General features: G+C 36.0%; 1 protein-coding gene and 1 non-coding gene across 3 annotated transcripts in view; one reads left to right on the top strand and one right to left on the bottom strand.

Annotated features, from left to right (window-relative positions):
* TBC1D15 (TBC1 domain family member 15) overlaps nucleotides 1–22,679 on the bottom strand; it is an 82,718-nt gene that overhangs the window by 26,732 nt on the left and 33,307 nt on the right. For both annotated transcript variants that reach the window (XM_028110909.2, XM_028110908.2), the window contains 6 exons: nucleotides 18,246–18,456; nucleotides 10,344–10,446; nucleotides 8,826–9,023; nucleotides 7,644–7,772; nucleotides 6,997–7,100; nucleotides 5,649–5,743 (listed from right to left, as the gene is read on the bottom strand). In XM_028110909.2, coding sequence (XP_027966710.1) covers nucleotides 5,649–5,743; nucleotides 6,997–7,100; nucleotides 7,644–7,772; nucleotides 8,826–9,023; nucleotides 10,344–10,446; nucleotides 18,246–18,456 — 840 coding nt within the window. The remainder of the gene's footprint in view (nucleotides 1–5,648; nucleotides 5,744–6,996; nucleotides 7,101–7,643; nucleotides 7,773–8,825; nucleotides 9,024–10,343; nucleotides 10,447–18,245; nucleotides 18,457–22,679) is intronic.
* Nucleotides 19,215–19,317, top strand: LOC114215112 (U6 spliceosomal RNA). The gene has a single exon (XR_003610538.1). It is a non-coding gene; the product is annotated as a U6 spliceosomal RNA (small nuclear RNA).

Raw genomic sequence — 22,679 nt, 5'->3', positions numbered from 1 at the left:
AGAAACTATTTCTAGAAAGAAAATTAGTACTTAAGTTTAGAAAACAAAAAGCCCTCATTAAATCCAACTCTCCATCTAACTTGATATAGCTAAAGATGGAAGAAAACACAACCATGCTAACAGACCCCATTTTATTTACGCCATCACTAACCTCAAGTGGGCCCCTAATGTCTGGCAATCATGCTTTATTTTGTTCATCCATTCCTTTTCCCCATTCATATAACTATTTTATATCTTTTCCTTTGTCCTCAAGCCTCCAACATGTTATCTCCTCCCAACTCTAGCTCTCAGATGAGGACCTTGCTTCCTATTTCTGAGTAAACGGAAGTTATCCAAAGAGAACTTCCACAGGATCCTGCTATTTTAACCACATAACCACACTGGTATTCACACAGTCTCCTTCTGTCCTATCACTCTAAAGGAACTTCCATGATGGTGGTTAAGTCTAACCCCTCCTCTAGCGCATGAAATCCACAAAGGATACTGCCCTACTTAATTCTTGTCTCCCTCTCTACTTTCATGAGTTTTTCTTCCTACTCGATCCATTCTCACCTAGCTTTCAACCATACTGTTGTTTCTCTCATCTTCATAAAAATCTTACTTAACCTCTTTCCCAAATAACAGCAGCCCATTTTGTCTCCATCTGTTTAGAGTAAAACTTCAGAAAAGAGCCGTATATATTGTCTCCAAGTCCTCTCCTCCTGCTTCCCTCCTGAACTCACTCCAATCAGGTTGTCACTTCCACCACTCTACCAAAACGCCTCTCTAATCAAAATCTCCAGTGATCTCCTTATTACCTTGTGCAATGGTGAATCCAAGACCTCGGCTCACCTGACATCCTAGTCACTCCTTGAAATACTTTCTTCACTCGACTTCCAGGACAAACTCTCAGGATTTCCTCTTTTTTTCTCTGGCTCTCTTCTGAGTCTCTTTTGTGGATTTCTCCTAATTGTTCCTACTTATAAGTTAAAAGTACCTCAGGGCTCAATTCTTGGACCCATACTTTTCTAAATAGATCACTCCTTTGGAAATGTCATCTAGTCTCCCACCATCTATATGCTTAAGACCTCTAAATTTCATCTCCAGCCCCTATCTCTCCCCTGAATTCCAGTCCTATATACCTACCTCCTACTGTACATATTAATATAAGGACATCCATTAGGCATTCTCACACTTAAACATGTCCAAAACCAAGTTCCAAATATTCCCTTCCAAACTTGCTTCTCAGTTTTCCATGTCTTAATAAAAAACCCACAACTCCATTCCTCCAGTTACTCACCTTAAAAACTCTGGGAGTCACTCTTGAGTCTTTGCTTCTCTTGTCTGACACTGATACACACACACACACAGGTTAAACTTTCAAAATACATATAGAAACCAACACCGAACTCTCCCAATCATTCACTCCATGCCCCACCCCTCCCATTCACTTGACTCTAGCCACACGTCTCCTCCTTGCTCTTCTTCAAACATACGGAGGCCATGAGGCAGAAACAAGTCTAGACCATGCTGTTTCCCTCTGCTCAGAATGTCCTTCGTCCAGATAGCTGCATGGCATACACTGTTTCTTCAAGTTTCTATTCAAATCTCATCCACTCAACTGCTAGCTCTCTGTATCAAGCAACCATCATCTCTCGCCTGAATCTCACAATAACCTTACATGATCTTTATATTTCCTCCCTTGCCCCCCACAGCTATTCCCCAGACAGGAGCCAGAGTGATTTGTTTAAAAGTCAGATTATATCACTCTCCTGCTGAAAACCCTCCAGTGGCTTCCCATCACACTCAGAGGAGAAGCTCAAGTCTTTATAACGAATTACAAGGCTCTATGTGATCTGTACCTATTCCTTCACTGTTTCTTTGACCTCATTAGTTTCTATATTCTACTCTCTAACCATATTTACCTCCCTGCTATACTTCAAACATGCAGAGACCCTGGGGTGAAAACAAGTCTAACATATGCTATTCCTTTCTACTTGGAATGCCCTTCACCTAGATATCAGCACAGCTCACCCTTCCCCCTTCAAGTTTCTACTCGAATATCATCTTTTCAGTAAAAGCCTTCTCGGGTCACCCAAGTTAAAACTACAACATCACATAAACTTCCTAACCATCTTGGCTGCCTTATTTTTCTATTTAGTACTTATCACTAACCTACTACATATGTTACTTATCTTGTTTACTGTCTGTTCTTCCCTACAAGAATATAAGCTTCTTGAGGGTACTTTGTCTGTTTTGTTCACTAATAAATTGCCGGAGCCTAGGGGAGAGCCTAGTACATAAGAGGCACTAAGTAAATATTTATTGAATGAATGCATGAATGTTTAAAATAATGAACATGATTTTCAAAAAGATTCCTGGTGATTCTAGCATACAGCCAAAGTTAGGAACCACTGCTCTAAAGACTGCGATTCCTGGGCCTTCTTATCTGCCTCTTATTCCCCCCAGGTGACATTATCTATTCCTGTGGATATTTATACTGATAATACCCAAATTTATATCTCCTAACTAGACTGCTCCAGATTATTCAACTAGCCAATGGACTTTCCATTTGTAGGTCTCACCTTAAGGAATATATAAGTAACACCTAATTCAATTTCACCATACCCCATTCTCCTCCTCTTCATAAGTGGAACCACCAATTGGCCAATTTCTCAAGGCAAGAAACATAGTCCCATCCTAAATTCTCTCTTTCCTCTTCATATCCTACATTCCATACATCAGAAAGTCTTATCAATTCTATCACCAAAATATAAGTTGAATGCATTTATTTCTCTACATCTCCACTACTACCATCTGTTGCTTATAGTTGTTCCCACTTATTGGTCTCCTTGTTCCTACTTTACCTTGATTCAACACATTTTCCATACAGCAGAAATACTGATTTTAAAATATAAATAAAACGGTCTTACTTAAAATGCTTGAATAGTTTCTTTTCACAAAATCCAACTTCTTGGCACTAACAGCAAGATCTACAGTCTACCTGTGTATTTTCTAATAAAGCAAATTTATATCAAAGAAAACAAAAAAAAAAGCTTTTGGTAATCTTTCCAAAAAAATACTTCTGAGAAAAACTACTATAGAAAAAGAATGCTTTAAAACCAACTTATTATATATACTTCTACTGGTAGACAGCATGGTACAGTTGAAAGGCTACTGAATTAGGAATTAGACCTGATTATGAATGAGTCTGGGCTGACTAAAGACAATTTACTAACCTTTTCTGGGCTTCAATTTTGTTATCTGCTAAAAATGAAAAAAAAAAATGGACTAAAGTATGGCTCAATTCAAATTATATTATGGTGATTTAAAACATCTACATTTTTCCTCCAAATTCCTGGCAAAGTGAGAATAGGACACAAGACAGATTGAGAATATCAGAGCCATTATCACTGCTGCCTGATAAAAAAGGGAAGATGATATGGCATGTGGAAAGAAAAGGCTTGAGGGATGCCAGGCTGGCTCAGTCAGGCGGAGCATGCAATTTTTGATCTCCGGGTCATGAGTTTGAGCCCCACATTGGGTGTAGAGATTACTTAAATGAATAAATAAAACAAAAAAAAGAAAAGGCTTAAAATACTGAATTACTTAATCTGTAAGATCCCTTCCAGTTCAAATATTTTATATCCAAGCAGGAAAAAACAGTCCATTACCATTTTCCCTACCGAAAGTGAAAACAGCAGGAGACTTCCAACTGGAAACCTCATTTAACCACATGCCTCAAGATTCCCAACGTTTTGCTTTAACCTGAGGAAAGACACAGTTTATTCTGGTATAATTTATTTTTCAGAAAAAAAAAAAAAGGTTCTTTTACAGTCAAAAGTACAGGGGCACCTGGAAGGCTCAGTCAGAGGACCATCCAACTCTTGATCTTAAGATTATGAGTTCAAGCCTCACACTGGGTATAGAGATTACTTACATGAATAAATAAAAACTTTATAATCAAAAGTACTATCACCAAAAAGATCGCATTGGGAGGGAAAAAAAACAAGACAACATCGGAGAGGGAGACAAACCATCAGAGACTCTTATTAATCATAGGAAACAAACTGAGGGTTGCTGGAGGGGAGGCAGTCCGGGGGATGGGGTAACTGGTTGATGGGCATTAAGGAGGGCAAGAGCACTGGGTGTTATATAAGACTAATGAATCACTGAACTCTACCTCTGAAACTAATATACTGTATGTTAATGAACTGAATTGAAATTAAAAAAAAAACTCATCATTTGTCTTTATGTCTACAAATGCTACCAAATTGGGGCACCTGGGTGACTTAGGGGGTTAAGCAGCTGACTCTCTGATTTTGGCTCAGGTCATGATCTCAGGGTCCTGGGATCAAGCCCCACAATGGCCCTGAGCTCAGCAGGGAGTCTGCTTCAGGATTCTCTCTCTCCCCCCTGCCCCTCCCCTCACTTGCTCACGCTCTCTCTAAAATAATCTTTTAAAAGGGGCAGGGGCACCTGGGTGGCTCAGTTGGTTAAGTGTCTGCCTTCAGCTCAGGTCCTGATCCCAGGGTCCTGGGATGGAGCCCCTCACTGGGCTCCCTGCTCAGTGGGGAGTCTGCTTCTCCCTATCCCTCTGCCTCCTCCCCACCCCCCCACTTGTGCTCTTTCTCTCAAATAAATAAAATCTTTTAAAAAAGAAAAAAAAAAAGCTACCAAACTGGTTATGTTGCACTTTCTAACTATAATTTAGAGATTTTCTTCTTCCATGGGAAGGTAGTATTGACCATGGTGGTAAAAACATCCCCCATCTTTATTTATGAAGCTATAGATAAATCCAAAAGCAATTATCAGAATTTTAAAAATAAGTTCCACTACTATCCAAAGCTATCCTAAAATTATATAGAGGCTAACTAACAAGATAGTTAAGAGTATTAAAACTGGGTACTGCCCTTAACCATGTGATCTTGGACAAGTCATTTATGCTTTCAATGGTTCAGTTTTCTTTTGTAAAATGGAGATTATCAACAAAAACTTAGAGACATGTACAGCAGTAAATATGCATTCTCTCAATAACTTATACCAACCTGGCCTTTATCATAAGAGCTAGATAACCCAGTACTCACTCTTTGGAAATAAGTCTAATTCTTTTAATGTAAAATTTTGTCAAGCATCTCTTTATGAAATAGTTATTCCTAGATAATAGTTATTCAATTCTCAAACACTGACAAAAATTTATTATCTGAAGTCATTTATTAAAAAAATGAAATTATGCACATTTAGAGACGGTCTGGAGGGATATAAACCAACATCTATTAACTATAGTTATCTCTGGATGAAAGAAACAAAACTAAACTTTATTTTCTTCTTTTTGCTGATCTACAGTTCCTAATTTTTCTATTAATAAACAAATTTTTTGTAATAGGGAGACAATAATTTTTTAATGAAATTAATTCCATAAGCAAATAAACCTTTTTTAAATTCACATTTTGGAACTGGAAATGAAATACATCTGTACTTATACTGACTGACCTCATATTCCTATTGGAAAAGGAACAACCAAGAACATCAAACACACATTCTAATGTACTCTCCAATTCTGATTTCTCTTTTGAGCCCTATCTCTGCATATATCTTCACTTCTTAAATCTTATCAAGACTTCATTGTAGACCCCTCTCACGCATTTCCAAAATTAGGAAAAAATTACCAATAAGACTTCTATAATCTCTTAACCTCGAATTTCTCTTCTCTTGTTCTTCGCTGACAGATTTCCACTGTAGTTTCATCCTGAAGTATTCGTCACTACAGAAAACAATTTTATACCAAAAAAAGCTATGAACACGGTATTTTTAAAAATTCTGATTGGGTTTTCCTATTAACAATGTATCAAAGCATTTATGATGCCAGTGAAATGTGAGGTTATAAATATGATAGTGAAATGTTTAAAGTTACGATTCATAAGTGAAAATAAAGGAAAAATTAAATAACCTTATACATACCATAAACTTTGCTTAAACAAGTAATGTAGGTATGATTTTAAGAAAACATTCACCTCAATCCTTAATATACCTAAAATTATTCTAGTTATTAAATATTTTAACTACTAAAGTTTCTGAATAATTATAAATACAAAGCTACAAATTGCTGTTTGTTTTTTTTTAATGTGACATAAGACTTCCATTTTCTAGCCAGTTTTTTCACAAACTTGTTAATGTGAAATGTCTTAGAAGAACTGGCAATTGGGGCACCTGGGTGGCTCAGTTAAGCGTCTGCCTTAGGCTCAGGTCATGTTCCCAGGGTCCTGGGATCGAGCCCCGCATCGTGCTCCCTGCTCAGCGGGGAGTCTGCTTCTCCCTCTGCCTCTACCCTCTGGCTTGTGCTCTCTCTCTCTCGCTCACTCTCTGTCTCTCAAATAAATAAATAAAATAAAATAAAAAAGAACTGGCAAATGTGTTGAAAGAGAAAGGACTGTCTGAACGTTTAAATATGCACATAATGATTCAGACTGAATTTAAATCATAGGCTAGACTGATGAACTGGGAATAAGAAGGGTACCTGGAAAATTGGTCTAAGTTTTCAAGTCTGAGAAATTACTTAAAAATAGAACCAGTCTTCCAAAAAAAAAATGAAAGACTAGTTTATGTTACAAGAGCACCAGGAAAATAATTTAAAGGTAATTAACTTAAATAGTAAATATACTTCTTATGGGACATTTTTATAATTTCATAATTACAAAAACAAATAAATATGAAAGATATATTTAAAAATCCCTATCTAATTAGTTATTTTTCAAGTATGGAAAATGTTTTTACAAGGGAAGTGGAATTTTTTTTTTCCATCTTTCTATATATATTCACCAACACAACTGCAGTGAGTGTTTGAAATGTCTAGTTTGAGTAAGTACAGAGCTCATGATTTTTCAATTAAAAAGATAAAAATAAAATTATTTTCCCATACTCTCATCTATTTAAAATAATCATCTAGAAGCTCTATACTAATCTGTATGGGTGAGTTATCTGAATTTCTTTAATGAACACACAAAAGATCTTACTTACGTTTTTTGTTTTTGTAATTGAGTTCTTTCCTCCTTGGTACTGTCCCAAGGAAAATAACCCAAAAGAAATTTCCATGCTTGCTTTCTCAACACATGACTAAGTCCCTAAAGAAAATATGCATATTAAACATTAAACACATTTGTAAAAAAGAATGCAATACTTTAAGTTCATAAAACTTGCATATAGATACACAGGGAAACTAATATTTAAGAGATAGTTTTATACATAAAATAGCTCAATTCAGTGAATACTAACTTGTTTTTTTACCTCTAGACTCTGAAAATGCCAGAAAGCTTAAACAATGCAGAGTATACAGATTTATAGAAGGCAGCAGGACTGATTAGTCTTTCTAAGTCCAATCCTTCTTAGATAAGGCAACTACCACTGGGGTACATACATGCCTCCTTCACATTACCCACAGAACTTTAGGTAAGGAAGACTATTCTTCCCTAGGCTTAATGGTATTCAGTCCCCACCTCCCCAACGAACCTAATGGGACATCACAAGGATCTCACACTGTCCTACAGGGATTTTAAGGCATCATTCATCAAAAAGGAGTACATTCCATGACTACCTCCACACCTCCCATAAAAAAAGAAAATTTAAATATCAGCAGTTTCAAATATCCTCCATATTAAGGTATTTACCCCTCTAAATATCATCTGCTTCATATTATCTACATTTAAAATTCTTCCTTCAGAATCAATGTTCTTAGTCCATTCTTCCAGTGATACTGGCTCTCTCCTTTGAACGATAGGTCGTTCTCCCAAATCAATCTAAAAGAAGATAAGCAATAAGGAGTACACTTTTAACCAGTGAAATTAAATCAAGGTACATGGAAACCATAACTAAAATACTATGTATTACTCAGGCACGAGTTCTAACATTTCTAATATCTTCCCTTATTTTCCAATGTTTAGTTTATGAACTTGAACAGCATTCCATACATTTTCCTTCCTACTAAACATACAAATAACAGGGTTACAAATTCAGAGACAGGAATACATTTGCTATTTTGAGTTTCAATTACGTCAGTACAAAACATTCGACATGTAAATTACATAAAAGACCCTTCAAATTAAATGGTATGCTGTATTTAAAAAGACAGTATTACTCCACTAATCATATTCTAAAATTAGCTTTTCTTCCAAACTACAATTTGTAGCTCTCAGAATTGATTCATGATCCACTAGCTCCACTTGGTATTTTCTACAGTTTTTTATTCAATTAACAGATGTTGGTAATTTAAAATGCCATTTGTAAGATAAACCCTTTAAATATTACAATTCAGATATTTATAATGTTCTATGTACAGCTTAGAATTGCAGCAAATTCAAAAGTCTTGCTGAGCACATACAAAGATTTGCCATAATTCAGGGCCAAGATCCATCTTACTTAAAAAAGAAAAGACTCACATGAGCATAAAAGCCCTAGAGTAGTGTCCTGACTAGCTGCCTCTGGTCCTTACTGAGAAAACATATAAATTAGGAACAGAACTAAGAACAATATGTAAGGTTCACTATTTACTGACTGCTGTGCACTCAATGAAACAAACAACCTGCTCATTATTATCAAAAAGTAATCAAAGAAAAGAGATCCAACTTATTAAACAGAAAGTATAAGTAGTAATCGATGAAGAACAACCCAAGAATTTTGTGGCAGAACAAGTATTAGTTGTTAGATATATTAGTTAGTAAAAAAGTTATAAGGATTATAAGAGGCAGATATAACCAAAATTGAGTTTCTATTTCCATAGCATTCAGTACATGTTTAAAAAGCATTTCTCCTGTTAAAATATAAAAGATATATTAATATAAATCTTCACTCACTCTTGTGATGACTTCAAATCCTGGTTCTTCTTGTTGATTTATCTTTAAACCTGGAATAGCATCACTAAGAAAATCTGCCATTTCTGAAGGCGGTCGTTGATGTGTAGAGGTATCACTGCCTCTCAAACTATCAAAAATGTAGTTTGTGACTTTGGAAAATCCTACCATGGTTGCTGTATAAGGATCCTTTTTAATTTTCTATGTAGTAAGAAGAAAAATATTAGCATTATTAATTCAAATGAAGAATAAAAATACCTTATGATGGGCAAAAGGGCCACGTTTTTTAAAGGGGGGAAATCAGAACTAAAACAGAGTGTTCTAAGATTATTTTAAAATTTTATTTTTTTTCTGGGCAGAAAAATTTATATTTTCTAAGCCAATCTTTTCATTTGGTTAAAACAGAATATTACACAGCAAGGTAATGCTACTGATTGAATTGCAGATAAACCAATGATTCGCAGGCTTTATTCAATCTGCATACATCACAAATATATGCAGTGCTTACTTTCCATTGATGAATGGCCCACAACAGCTTTCTTCTGTCTAGCAGTCCTGCCTTTATGAAAAAAATATTTCTTGAAGTGTTCAGAACCACACTAGTCTAACAGAAAATATTCAAAGGCTAAGCTTTAAAGCTCACAATATTTAAATATTAGCTGACATTTTAATCTATATGATTAATAAATCATGCCAATGAATGTAATTTGTTCTGGATGGTGCTACCCTGGAAAAAGGTTTTTCTATTGCTAGGGTTACTTCTAAATCCCCAACTGCCTACTTATTCATATTTAGCAAAAACAGTTACTTTTTAAAGGTCTTTTAATGATTATTTTCACAATAAAAACTGCTGTCTAATTTTTTACTTTAATCAGTATCTAGCTATCTTGTCCTGCTTCCTCAAAAGTTCCCCTTTTATCTTGTTATCTTCAGAACCAAGAAGAGGATACTTGGAACAGAGTAAGCACTCAAACATTTGTTGAGTGAATAAGTGAATCAATAAACAACGATTTCGTTACTTTACATAAACATTTGAGTGAAAAATAACTTAATTTCTGCCTGTGTTAAGTGCATATTTTTAGCCAAATATAAGAATATACTCGAATACTTTAGGGGGAATTAGATTATCACGCCCCAAATGAACCTACTTAAAATGGAAAATAAAAATTCAAACATTTTTGACTAAGTTTATCATTAATAAATTCAAAGTGGCTTACCCAGTGACCTTGCAACTAATCAGTAAAAGCTATGATAAAAATCTACTAATGTCCAATTTCAGTATTACAATAAAGGGAAACATTGCTTTAAGAGTAACTAAGAACCAAGGAAGCTTCTGAGTCTTACAAATAATATGAAACACATTATTTCTAAAAAATTAGAGAATTACAGTCCCATAAACTTTACAGAGACACTTGCCTTATTCTGTATAATCTCTGAGAAAGTGAGAGAGAGGTAGGAGGTGTATGAAATAATGGTGTCAGATTAATAACAGATAAATACAAAATGGACTAAGAAACATACTTGTATTAAACCATATGCAGGTTCATCAAGAAGATTTTCAAAAGACTGTGAAAGACTCTTATTCTGACAATTCACAAGAAGTGTTCTTTTATCCTGTGGAGATCTGTAATAAAAGAAAGGATCCGTAGAAAATAACTAGCACACTGCATCAATTATTACCTGAACAATTACTAATGCCTACTTTTCCTTAACAACAATAACAATGAAAATCCCAAAACTCAAATGTCCAGTTCTAGAACTGTTTCCCCTTAATACAATATTAGCAAGTACTTAGTAACTATCTTAAAGGAGCTCCAAAACTACATGAAACATGAAATACTAAATTGACAAATATAAAAGGGTTGAAGAATATTTTTACTCTAGGTAAAGCCAAGAGGACTAAATTGTAATTAACCAAGTTTTTGTTTATAATTATAGTAGAAAAACCTTACAAATGTATCTGTCTTTATCATCATAAAAATTAAAGAAAGTTAAAGCACACTTTGGATTCATCAGTATATATAATATGTACAATACAGGAAAATGTCCTATTTTGAAAGAGTTTCCAACTTCATTCCATAGCTTGGTAGTATTGCAATATAAGATATTAAAAACACAAGATAAAATAGATTATTTGTTAAAGATCATAATTATGCTAACCATAATTATAAACACACATACATGAATATATTTAACAAGGTTATAATATACCATTAAGGTAACAGTATGTTTTTAGTTCTTGCTTATTAAGCTCTAGAAGCAAGTTTTTCTTTACATTTCTTAATAACTGCAGAATAAATGCTTTCCAAATGGACATTTAATTTCAAATAATCAGATAAATTATCCAGTCTTTTTTCTATTCAATAAGTTCTATAACTTAGTAAGTTCGCTATAATAAATCCACAACTTTTCTGTGTTTAAAATAAAACTTAAATGTGTTATGTTGTGGCTATCTACTTCTAGTTTATTATAAATGTTTGAGATAAGAACTTTAATAACAGTTATCTCTTCTCAATTCTAACATAACAGGATGCAACAGCAATGCTGGAGGGGATATGAACTCCAAAGCAGGATCTTATTTTTACACATTCAGAAACAACGCTTGATCTTCAGAGACAACAGTAACTTAATAAGCCCCTTGGCTTTTTAAAAGATGAGGTTGAGTCATTTGAGGTAAGAAAAACATTATGACTTTTAAAAACGTTCAATTTTCATTAAATGTCATTTTTCTGAACACTTACTGGGGTTATGCTTAATATGAAGACTTATATGGTCCCACAAGGCATTTTTAATAAGTCTTTTAAATATAGCACCAGAAAAAGTAACTAATATAGCAATATACACTGTCCTAGCACAGTAGAGCTGGCACTGTGGTTATTATTTGATTTCTAACAAATTAAGTCAAATTATTTATTTAAAATCCAAATAAAGGGGCGCCTGGGTGGCTCAGTCATTAAGCATCTGCCTTCGGGCTCAGGTCATGGTCCCAGGGTCCTGGGATCGAGCCCCGCATCGGGCTCCCTGCTCTGCGGGAAGCCTGCTTCTCCCTCTCCCACTCCCCCTGCTTGTGTTCCTGCTCTCGCTGTGTCTCTCTCTGTCAAATAAATAAATAAAATCTTAAAAAAAAAATAAATAAAATCCAAATAAAAATTGGTCATCAAAGTCAAAACACTGGTTATGCATGTAGAAAGGGAATAAATTTGTAACCTTTAGCTATCTGAGCTCAGATAATTATTATGGCTCCAGATTTAAAACTGTAGTCAATAAACTAGCAATGGGAAGAAGAAATGACTGCCCAACCAGTAAGCAACCACGGATATTCTTTTAAGAAGAAAGGATTTAGGGGCGCCTGGGTGGCTCAGTTGATTAAGTGTCCAACTTCAGCTCAGGTCATGGTCCCAGGGTCCTGGGATCGAGCCCCGCATCGGGCTCCGTGCTTAGTTGGAGGCTGTTTGTCCTTCTCCCCCATTTCCTTCTGTCCCTCCCCTGCTCATGCTCTGTCTCTCAAAAATAAAAAATATCTTTTCAAAAATAAAAATTTTTTTAAGGATTTCACTTTTTATATCCAATGCTCTGTGATGAGGAGCTGGGGAAAGCTCTAGGAGAAAGAGAGATATAAGAAATTTAAGACTTGGGGCACCTGGGTGGCTCAGTCGTTAAGTGTCTGCCTTCGGCTCAGGTCATGGTCCCAGAGTCCTGGGATCGAGTCCCGCATCGGGCTCCCTGCTCCGCGGGAAGCCTGCTTCTCCCTCTCCCACTCCCCCTGCTTGTGTTCCCTCTCTAGCTGTGTCTCTCTCTGTCAAATAAATAAATAAAATCTTAATAAATAAATAAATAAAATCTTTAAAAAAAATTTGAGACTTAGTTGCCCTTAGCTAAGGAAATCAACAAAAACATTTTTAAAAGGTTTATGAATCAAAGGACAAGTTGTGTATTTCTAGGTAACTGCAGAGCTCATCAAAAGGAGGGTGGGAATTCCAGAATATTGTTACATTTCCACCTGCCAGGTTATCACAATGATTTAATTTGGAAAGATGAAATATTATGGATTTATATGTATATATTCTGGAAATAAAATGGATTTTGGAAGTTGATCCCCTATAACAACATTATTCAAGACTTTCAAAGCAGCAAGACAGAACTTTTAATGATGTAACATCAGCAATTCTATTAGAGCCTAATGAAGGGCTTAAAGAAAACTACTGTCTAATATCACAACTATACAAGTATATCTACTGAAAAATCAGAAGTATTTCCCAGGCTTTGGAGTAAGCCTCTCCCAAAACCTCAGAATAAATTCAGAAATGATAACAGTTGAAGAATGTTTTGTGTGCTGAGATGTAGTGGTAACTATTTTCCATTGCTACTGAGAAGGACCAATATGGAAAGCTAAAGAAATAAAAATATCACTGCAAAGGCTATATCAAAAAAGGTTGATAAAATAAAAAAGTACAAAATATTCACAAAACTATATATATAATATATTATTTTATACATATAACTCAAAGGGAATGAGGGTTTATAACCTAATCTTATAAATGGTGTTATATAATACGAAATATCTTACTGCTTATTTATATATTAATGTAAAAATGGCCCAATATACAAAATAATTTTAATGGAACCTTTCTATCACAACCTTCATTCATATCCTAGCAACCAACTTGGTTCCAGAAAGGTGACATAAATGCATTTGTGATTCATTCTTTACCCAAGTATCATGTTTTAAATGGTGATAAATCAAAGAACACTAACAAACATGAATGAAAAGGACAATTTGTTTTTCCCAGAAGATAATAAAACCATTTGAGAAATAACAAGTCTCAAGAAGCTAGCCTATTTTGCACTGCCTGATCCAGCTGGTGAGAATGAAAGACGGAACTGTGTGTGCACAGCTGGCCCAGCCTCATTCTGAGTCTTATAAGGCTGCACATCCCCAGGACATTCATGATTTCTGTTCATCTGTACGGTAAGGCCTTTAATTCGTTAGGGCAGTATTAGGAAGAGAAGATGGCCACAAACACAAGCCACATCATTCAATTTAAGTTAATCAGAAAAAAAAGAGAATGTGGTCTCTCTCTGTTGGTTCTGAATTGAAAAGAAGAAGGGTGACGCTGGCATAGACTGCCTGGCACCCCAGTGAGGCTGCAGAAACCATGGTTTTCTGGAACTATTCTTCTTCCTTCTAGTCTCTACAACAATCTCTGACCAAAGGAACATGACTCTGGAAACATCATTTTGCTTAAGATAACTGCTCTGAGGACAGGAAATGAGATTGCCATGGCTGACATCTAGTAGACTGAAAAACCAAGAATATTTGGTAATTTTCATTTCTTTGGAGTTCAAATTGAGAATTCCATTTATTTAGATCATAACTAATGAAATAAGGAACAAGGATCTTTACTATCTCCCTAAGAATCTGAAAGAGATGGCTTATACAAATATGGAATTTCTTTAATGTCAGTGACAGTTTCTTTGGAGTATCTATATTCTACCACTGAGGCTCAACATATAATCTCTAGTGAGCTCTATAGTGCAATATAACTGGGTATAATTTATGATGTAAAGAGAACAGGAAGTGTTTATTTTCAGCTTAGGGTACACAGGGGCCTTGGAGATAAAAAATCTGATGTATTATTCTTACATATTTCAGACCATCTAGGGGGCAAAGATTAAATCAGCCCCCAGTATCACAGAAGAACACACAGTGGAGAAGTGGCTGGTATTAGCAGTGGTTTTTGAAGGACTCACTTTAGGCTATCTCTCCCTACCACCACCTTCCCCGCCTCCCCCCCAGAATGGCCACATCCCTGGTTGACCATAAATTGAAAGATAAAGCCCAAAAGGAAGAGAGGAAAGTATAGGGAGGGAGGTCAGTCCCTCTGTTAGGTTCTTCTCTTTGACCAGGTCATTAAAGGTTGCAATTAATCACTGATGCTCATATCACGTCCCATTTTATCCTCCCCTTAATTTCATTCTCTCTCAGAGCTAAAATTACTGACACACAAAAAACTTAAAAAATATCCTATTATATGCTGTGACAGTGCTACACATCTCTTATCTGGAGTACTTATTACAGCTAAATGCTACATTTATTTGTATAAATAATGTTTGTTTCTCCCACAATAGTACAAACTTCATGAAGGCAGGGCCCATATCTTTTCTGATTATTGCTTTTTCCAGCAAGTTAGCACAGAGTGTCTAGGACATAAGTGGCCCTCAAAAATAAACTTGTTGAATGAAAAATTAAAAAAAAATATATATATATATGGAGGAACACCATTCCCATGGCTTCGTGTTTTAAAATGGAAATTTGCACTTCTATTAAACTCTCCTTCACTAGGACGTATCTGATTACTGAGATCAGGAAAGAGTTAAGGTGCATGTTTGGCATAAATAACCCCTTCCAGGCTCGCTCGCTCTCTCTCTCGGATTTGCCTATCAACCCATAGAAGGGGCTTTCTAGTCTGCTTTCATTCACATTGTAAATAGTCTGTCCTCAATAGGAAGACCTGTGGTTGTTCGAAAATAATAACTGGGTGACTTCAAAACTACTTTGGGGTGAATTATGATGCTGCTGCACATCTAAGCCTCACTAATAATATTTTTACCATCATCTGATTCCTATATTTACTCCTTACTCTGTTACCTTTTCTGTATTTGTAAAGAGGTTTCATTTACAACCTCATTAAAACATCACCAACACACATTCAAGGTACACATACTCTTATAAGCACCTAAGTGATTGTTGAGTCTATCCTTGAACCCACCCAAGATAGAAAATTCTACAACCCTTTTCTTCTAATTGCTCTTTGGAGCCATACAAAACAAATCTATGATATATTTCTTATAACAACTCTTTCAAAATTATTTGTAGAACTGGTTAAGTACTATGCCATTTATTCATTCAACTGAAATTTATTGTACAAATACAGTGCCAGGCATTGTGCTTAGGAACTTAAGTGAAAATGTAAACAAAATAGATGCAATCTCTGCTTTTGTGTGCATATATTCTAGAGTAGAATATTAAAAAAGTAAAGAGATAACATTATTCTATTAAGAGTTGTGAAGGAAGCAAACAAGGGAATGAGACAATGAAAAAGAATGGGGGTGGGAACCTACATTACTTGGGAGAGGGGGCATCCAGAAAAGCCACTCTGAGGAAGTGACATTAAACTGAGACGTTAGGGCGCCTGGGTGGCTCAGTCGTTAAGCGTCTGCCCTCGGCTCAGGTCATGATCCCAGGGTCCTGGGATCGAGCCCCACATCGGGCTCCCTGCTCGGCGGGAAGCTTGCTTCTCCCTCTCCCACTCCCCCTGCTTGTGTTCCCTCTCTCGCTGTCTCTCTCTCTCTGTCAAATAAATAAAATCTTAAAAAAAAATAAAATAAAATAAACTGAGACGTTAGGATCAGAAAGGGAGAAGAATATTCCAGGCAAAAGAAACGGCATACATATAGGACTCTAACTCAAGAGTCTGGGGCATTTCAGGAACTGAAAGAAAACTATACAGCTAGAATATAAAAGAGAATGGCATGAGGCAAGGCTTAAGAGATAAACAATTAATAAGGCAATGCAGGACTTCAATGACCATAGTAAGTTTGGATTTTATTTAATGTTGCACCAAAACTCCTCTTCAAGTTAAATCCCTATACCCTTCTAATGCTTTTCATGATACCACTCTGATCTCTCTCATTACACTGGTCATCTTTTCTATGTAGTATAGTTTAGCACATTTAAAATGCAATGTTTAACACCAACCCTAGTTCTCCAAAGTAAAGACCAGTAAAGGGTAGAGAGGAACTACCACTTCATCCTAAATACTATGCTTTAATCAGTGGTCTCAAATTGAATGAACTCTTTTCTGACAGTTACATCACAACACTGACAGATACAGAACTTGCTATGATACTAAAACCCCCAAGTCTTTAACACCTGCTATTCAACAGCCAAAACTTTTGCTCTAATCATGCCCCTCCTGAAATCTTCTTAAACCCCCTACCCCCACCCCCGGGAGGTAACCTATTCAAAGCTTCCACTTCAAGATCCAAGACCCACATACTGCCAATGAGGCCTGACTTTCTCATGGATATTGATACTGATTTATGCCTAGTGCCAGCCAGAGATGGTCAACATGGTAGGAAGGAGAATTTCATATCAGAAAACACAGCCAAAATTTTCCAACTTTTGGATCACTACTAGATTTATATAATCTAAATTCAGATATTATGTTACTCTATTATAAAGTGACATTATTAACAAGGTTAACACTCATCCCTACAGCTCCCCAAACTAAAAATCTCAACTTCTCCCTTCTTCTCACCTCCACATACCCACTCAATCACAAAATCAAACCCTAAATATTTTTCTCCAATACTCTCTCTTTCCTGTCACTCTCCTAATTCATGCCACTATAATCTCATCTACATGACTGGAACAAACAGCTAAAACGATTTACAAGATCCTCATGCTCTGGCATTTACTCAGCTCTCTGGCCTCATCTTTAAATTTGGTACCCTCTGTCTCCCAGTATGCAGACCTCTGATATTCAACTACTCTGTTCTGTGATTTCATCATGTTTTATATTCTTCCCTCTATCTAAAACATCTCTCCCTCAAATATGTCCTTCTCTTTCATGCTAATGTTCACTCATTTGTCAAGTTTAACACACATACTACTTCCTCCAGAAAGTCTTCCCTGAACCCTAACCAACCCCTAGTCTGAATGAGGGACCCTTCTTCCCTTCCTGGGATCTCTCAAAGCACCTTGTGCTTCATTTTAGTTCTTGAGTTTTATTGCCATTTACTGGTTGGCACCCTTCACAAGAACTCTCAGATACCCAGGAATAGCCTGTTGTGTTCACTACTTATCAAGCAACTAGCACAATGCTCAGAACTCTGATACCCAAAGTATATTTGTAGGGAGTGAAAGCAAGGAAGAGTATGTGTGTTCAAATGCACATAGGTGAATAAATATAAGACACCAGATTTTTGGAACGTGAGAAAGCCCTGTCTTCCACACCTATAATAATTTTATCAAGGCCTTGGATTTGCTGGGTTTAAATATGCAAGAGTACAAATAAAATTCTATCTTTAACAGACAATATGTAATTAAAGGTCAATTACATAAATATATAATCCGTAAGTTACTGATGTATCATCATTCATTTAAATGTGTATAAAAAATATTGGACCACTCTTTTCTTTAGAACAGTAATAAGGTGGTAAGTTGCAGATCCAAAGTACTAAAATGGAAAATTTTATTCAATCATTCATCCAAAGCAGTCAATATCCTAGAAAGAACAAAGTTGCTTGCACCCTCATCTGCACACAGGTCACTGATGCCCAATGACAAGTAAAAATTGTTTGCCTTGGGACCAATACAATAATCCAGTTTCAGTAAGTAGAAAATAATTTGATACTTACTCACACAATACCACATATTTTTCAAGAGAGTCAATCAGTAGTTTGCTATCTCCTTGATGAAAGTGCAGAGCAGGGAGAACGACGTCATCCTTTAGACAGAATACCAAATACGACCAGCCCATACCCTCTTTGTTTTGCTTGATTGATTTCAGGTCTGTCAAACTGAACAGGAATGACCATTTGCTTTTCCCATTTCTATGACTTGGAGCATCTTAAAAACAAGAAAGTGGGGCAAAATATTTTTGTTCACCTTTTTAAAAGGTACTGATAGTGCTCTTCATGACTGCCTAATACTTGTTGAACCTAGGGAATGACTATAGCATTCATATTACTATGGTTTCTACCTATATTAGAGATGGCAACATGCATTTTCTTAAAAGAACAGTTTTGAAAATAATCATCTTACTGCATACAGAGTGAAAAAATATTACCCCAATTTCAAATAAAAGCTTGCCCAAAAATGACTATGGCTTTGGAAGCAGGCAGGCTGGATTCAAATTACAGCATCACCATCTTACTAAGTGAATGATCTAGGGCAAATAACTGAATCTCTCTGAGCCTTGGTTTCTTCATCTGTAAAAATGGAGATAATTATACTTACCTCCCAATGTTATTCTAAGAATTAAGAGATAATACTTGTCACCTAACTAGTATAGTGTCAATTATATAGCAAATACTCAAAAAATGTTAATCTTTTCCACTGCCCACTCCCCACCCCCGCCAAATACGGATGGCATGATGCTCTTGGAGAGTCATTAAAAATAAAACAAAAAACCTTTACTTCCTCACTTCCTTTTGCAATTATTTTTACTAGACTATACTGAGTGAAGGTAAATAACACTGGTATAAAAAATTAACACCGGAGTAAATATACCAACAGACATTTTATTTACAAAAACCCAGAGAGCAGTGAGGAGTTGCGGATGAAAATATAACAAAGTTGTGAGTGCTTCAAAGAGAATGAATACAGTGCTTGCTTCAGCAGCACATACACAAAATTGGAATGATACAGAGATTAGCCTGGCTCCTGTGCAAGGGTGACACGCGCATTTGTCAAGAGGTCTGTGTTTTTTTAAAAACAGAATGAATACATTCAATCTTCCTACTAAATCCATCTACTAAAGTAAGACCTCAGTTCAACCCAAACTACAGTAACATAAAATAAAGTATTTTCTGAGGTTGTGGTCTATTTATGTAAGCTTAAAAATCCTAGGCTTGTAAACAATATCATACCTGATAACAAGCAGCTTAAAAAATATATTAAAAAAATGTAAAGAACAAAGGGAAAAATGTTACTTTCCCACTACTACTTACAATTTCTACCCAAAAATGCCATTTTGACCTGTTTTAACTTGGGACATAAGCATGTCATGTCTCTGAAATTTTAAAAATCCATTTCTCTAATGTTATTTCCTAAGAAGTATTGCACTATTCTATTATTCAAGATCTCGGTTCCATTCCACGCTATCAACTCCACAAACATAAACTGCATAGAAGATATGTGCTTATAGAACTTGATCAAAGAGGAGATTAGTGTTGACCTGCATATATGTCACCTTCCTATATAGTCAGGAAACCATAGCTCCATCAGCTCCAACAAGATCTCCTAAATTGACACAAAGAAATCTACAGCTTACAGAACTTCTACCTACAAGGAATACAGGCACCATCTACTATTTCATGGACACTTAAGTATCATTTGAAAGAAGTCCAGAAAGGCTAAAAAGTAATTTATCTCTACAGTGACCTGCCTAGGTTCCACACCAGTTCAGATGGTGAACTCATACCTAAGGCTGATCCTAGATTAAGCGCCATGTGCCAACTTGACTACCATACATCAAATTTCACTAGAATTTATATCATAGAGCTCATAACACCACTACAAGCTAATATCAAAATGAAAACAATTCTAGAATTTCAATGTCTTCCTGAATCATTTACATATTAATGTATTTAGGACTACTAGATCATTTGCAAAGACCAAAAATATTTTCAAAGCAACGAAAAACTAGATATAGACTATTTTTAAAATTAAATTCTTAAATTACATAGAAAGACAATTTAAATTAATGCATGAAAATCATATGGAGAATATAAATACATGCAAGCTATATGAATTTTCAGGAGTTTGTACACATTCAAAAGTAAAATTTTTACACAGATTTTCCCATGTTAATGGAAGAAACACATCACATATGGAATAGAAAATGCCTTACACATTTCCTCACTTGAAGCTCTGATAAACAATGAAAGAAACATTACAAGTCAATTCTGGAAGCCCCTTTACTTGAATATAGTAAGCTTCATGAGAACAAGAACTTTATTTTGTTCATAATTATATCCCCAATGTCTAGAAGAGTAAATAACACATAGTAGGTACTCAAAGTTGCATTGAATAAATGAATAACCTAATACCAAGTCAACATAAAAGAAATCTGCAATTTAGTCTACCACCGATAGCCAACCAGAAATAGAAAGGCTTACACAAAGGAAACCTAATGAATCCAAGAGTTAACTCAGAATTTCCTTTTCTCTCTTAAAGAAAGGTAAATAAAACTAACTAGTTCTGGGACGCCTGGGTGGCTCAGTCGGTTGAGCATCTGCCTTTGGCTCAGGTCATAATCCCAGGGTCCTGGGATCAAGCCCCACATCAGGCTCCCTGCTTAGTGGGAAGTCTGCTTCTCCCTCTCATTCTCCCTCTGTGCCCACACGCTCTCTTGCTCTCTCTCTCTCTCAAATAAAAATCTTAAAAACAAAACAAAAACACATTAGTTTTGATGAATGATGTTACCAAACACACGTAAGACGTATCCCCAACACAATGACATGGGAAAACTAACCATAATAGCGTAAGAGTAAAACTAAAACAGTTCAGTAAGTCCCTGTATGTCTTGAATAGAATTAACACCGAGGACATGACATTTTATTTGGATGGGTGTACAGAACATGATGGGAGTCTATTGTTCTGGTAAGAAACATTTTCAAAACATTTGATCTGCTATATAAAAACAAAGACTTCATAATAGAAACTCTTAAAAAGTATAAAGAAAGTTAAGTCTTTGATAGTCAATTTTTTAAGTTTTGTCCCAATTTCCTTTGTCACACAAAAAAGTAAGAAGTAGGGGCGCCTGGGTGGCTCAGTCGTTAAGCATCTGCCTTCGGCTCAGGTCATGATCCCAAGGGTCCTGGGATTGAGCCCCACATCGGACTCCCTGCTCCGCGGGAAGCCTGCTTCTCCCTCTCCCACTCCCCCTGCCTGTGTTCCCTCTCTCACTCTCTGTCAAAAAAAAAAAAAAGTAAAAGGTATAAAATGTGAGAACTATAAAATGAATAAAACTAGAAAAAAATACTTTTTAAATATATAAAAATGTTTCATAATGGCATAAATTTGAGTTTTGAAACATCAAGCTTAGAAAGTGTCCCCCTTGGATAAAGAAGATGTGGTATATATACACAATGGAATATTATGCAGCCATAAAAAGGAATGAGATCTTGCCATTTGCAACGACGTCTGGAGACGACATCTGGAGGGTGTTATGCTGAGTGAAATAAGTCAATCAGAAAAAGACATGTATCATATGACCTCACTGATATGAGGAATTCTTAATCTCAGGAAACAAACTGAGGGTTGCTGGAATGGTGGGGGGTGGGAGGGATAGGGTGGCTGGGTGACAGATATTGGGGAGGGTATCTGCTATGGTGAGCACTGTGAATTGTGCAAGACTGTTGAATCACAGATCTGTACTTCTGAAACTGAAACAAATAATGCAACATATGTTAAGAAAAAAGAAAAAGAAGAAGATAGCAGGAGGGGAAGAATGAAGGGGAGTAAGTCGGAGGGGGAGACGAACCATGAGAGATGATGGACTCTGAAAAACAAACTGAGGGTTCTAGAGGGGAGGGGGGTGGGGGGATGGGTTAGCCTGGTGATGGGTATTAAAGAGGGCACATTCTGCGTGGAGCACTGGATGTTATGCAAACAATGAATCATGGAACACTACATCAAAAACTAATGATGTAATGTATGGTGATTAACATAACAATAAAAAATTAAAAAAAAAAAGTGTCCCCTTTAGGAAGAATTTTTGATGAAATGTAATTGGATGAGACAGTCTGGGAGAAGAAGGGATGGGATGAGGTGGAATGGAATGCACTACACTTCATAACTCCTGTTCTGTCAAATATGTGCATGTGTATGCATACTAGGCCATACTATGTTCAATATTGTTTTCTACTGCTATACATTCATAAAATTTTTTAAATACAGAGAAAAAAAGAAAATGTCTTTTTTTTTTTTTTTAAAGATTTTATTTATTTGACAGAGAGAGAGACAGCAAGAGAGGGAACACAAGCAGGGGGAGTGGGAGAGGGAGAAGCAGGCTTCCCGCTGAGCAGGAAGCCTGATGTAGGGCTCAAGCCCAGGACCCTGAGATC

Source organism: Eumetopias jubatus, unplaced genomic scaffold, assembly GCF_037043125.1.
Source record: "Eumetopias jubatus isolate StellerSeaLion01/CBP00866 unplaced genomic scaffold, mEumJub1_p1.0 scaffold_8, whole genome shotgun sequence".
NCBI classification, from domain to species: Eukaryota; Metazoa; Chordata; class Mammalia; order Carnivora; family Otariidae; genus Eumetopias; species Eumetopias jubatus.
Note: the sequence above shows the minus strand (reverse complement) of the source record. Positions and strands in the feature narration are given on the sequence as shown.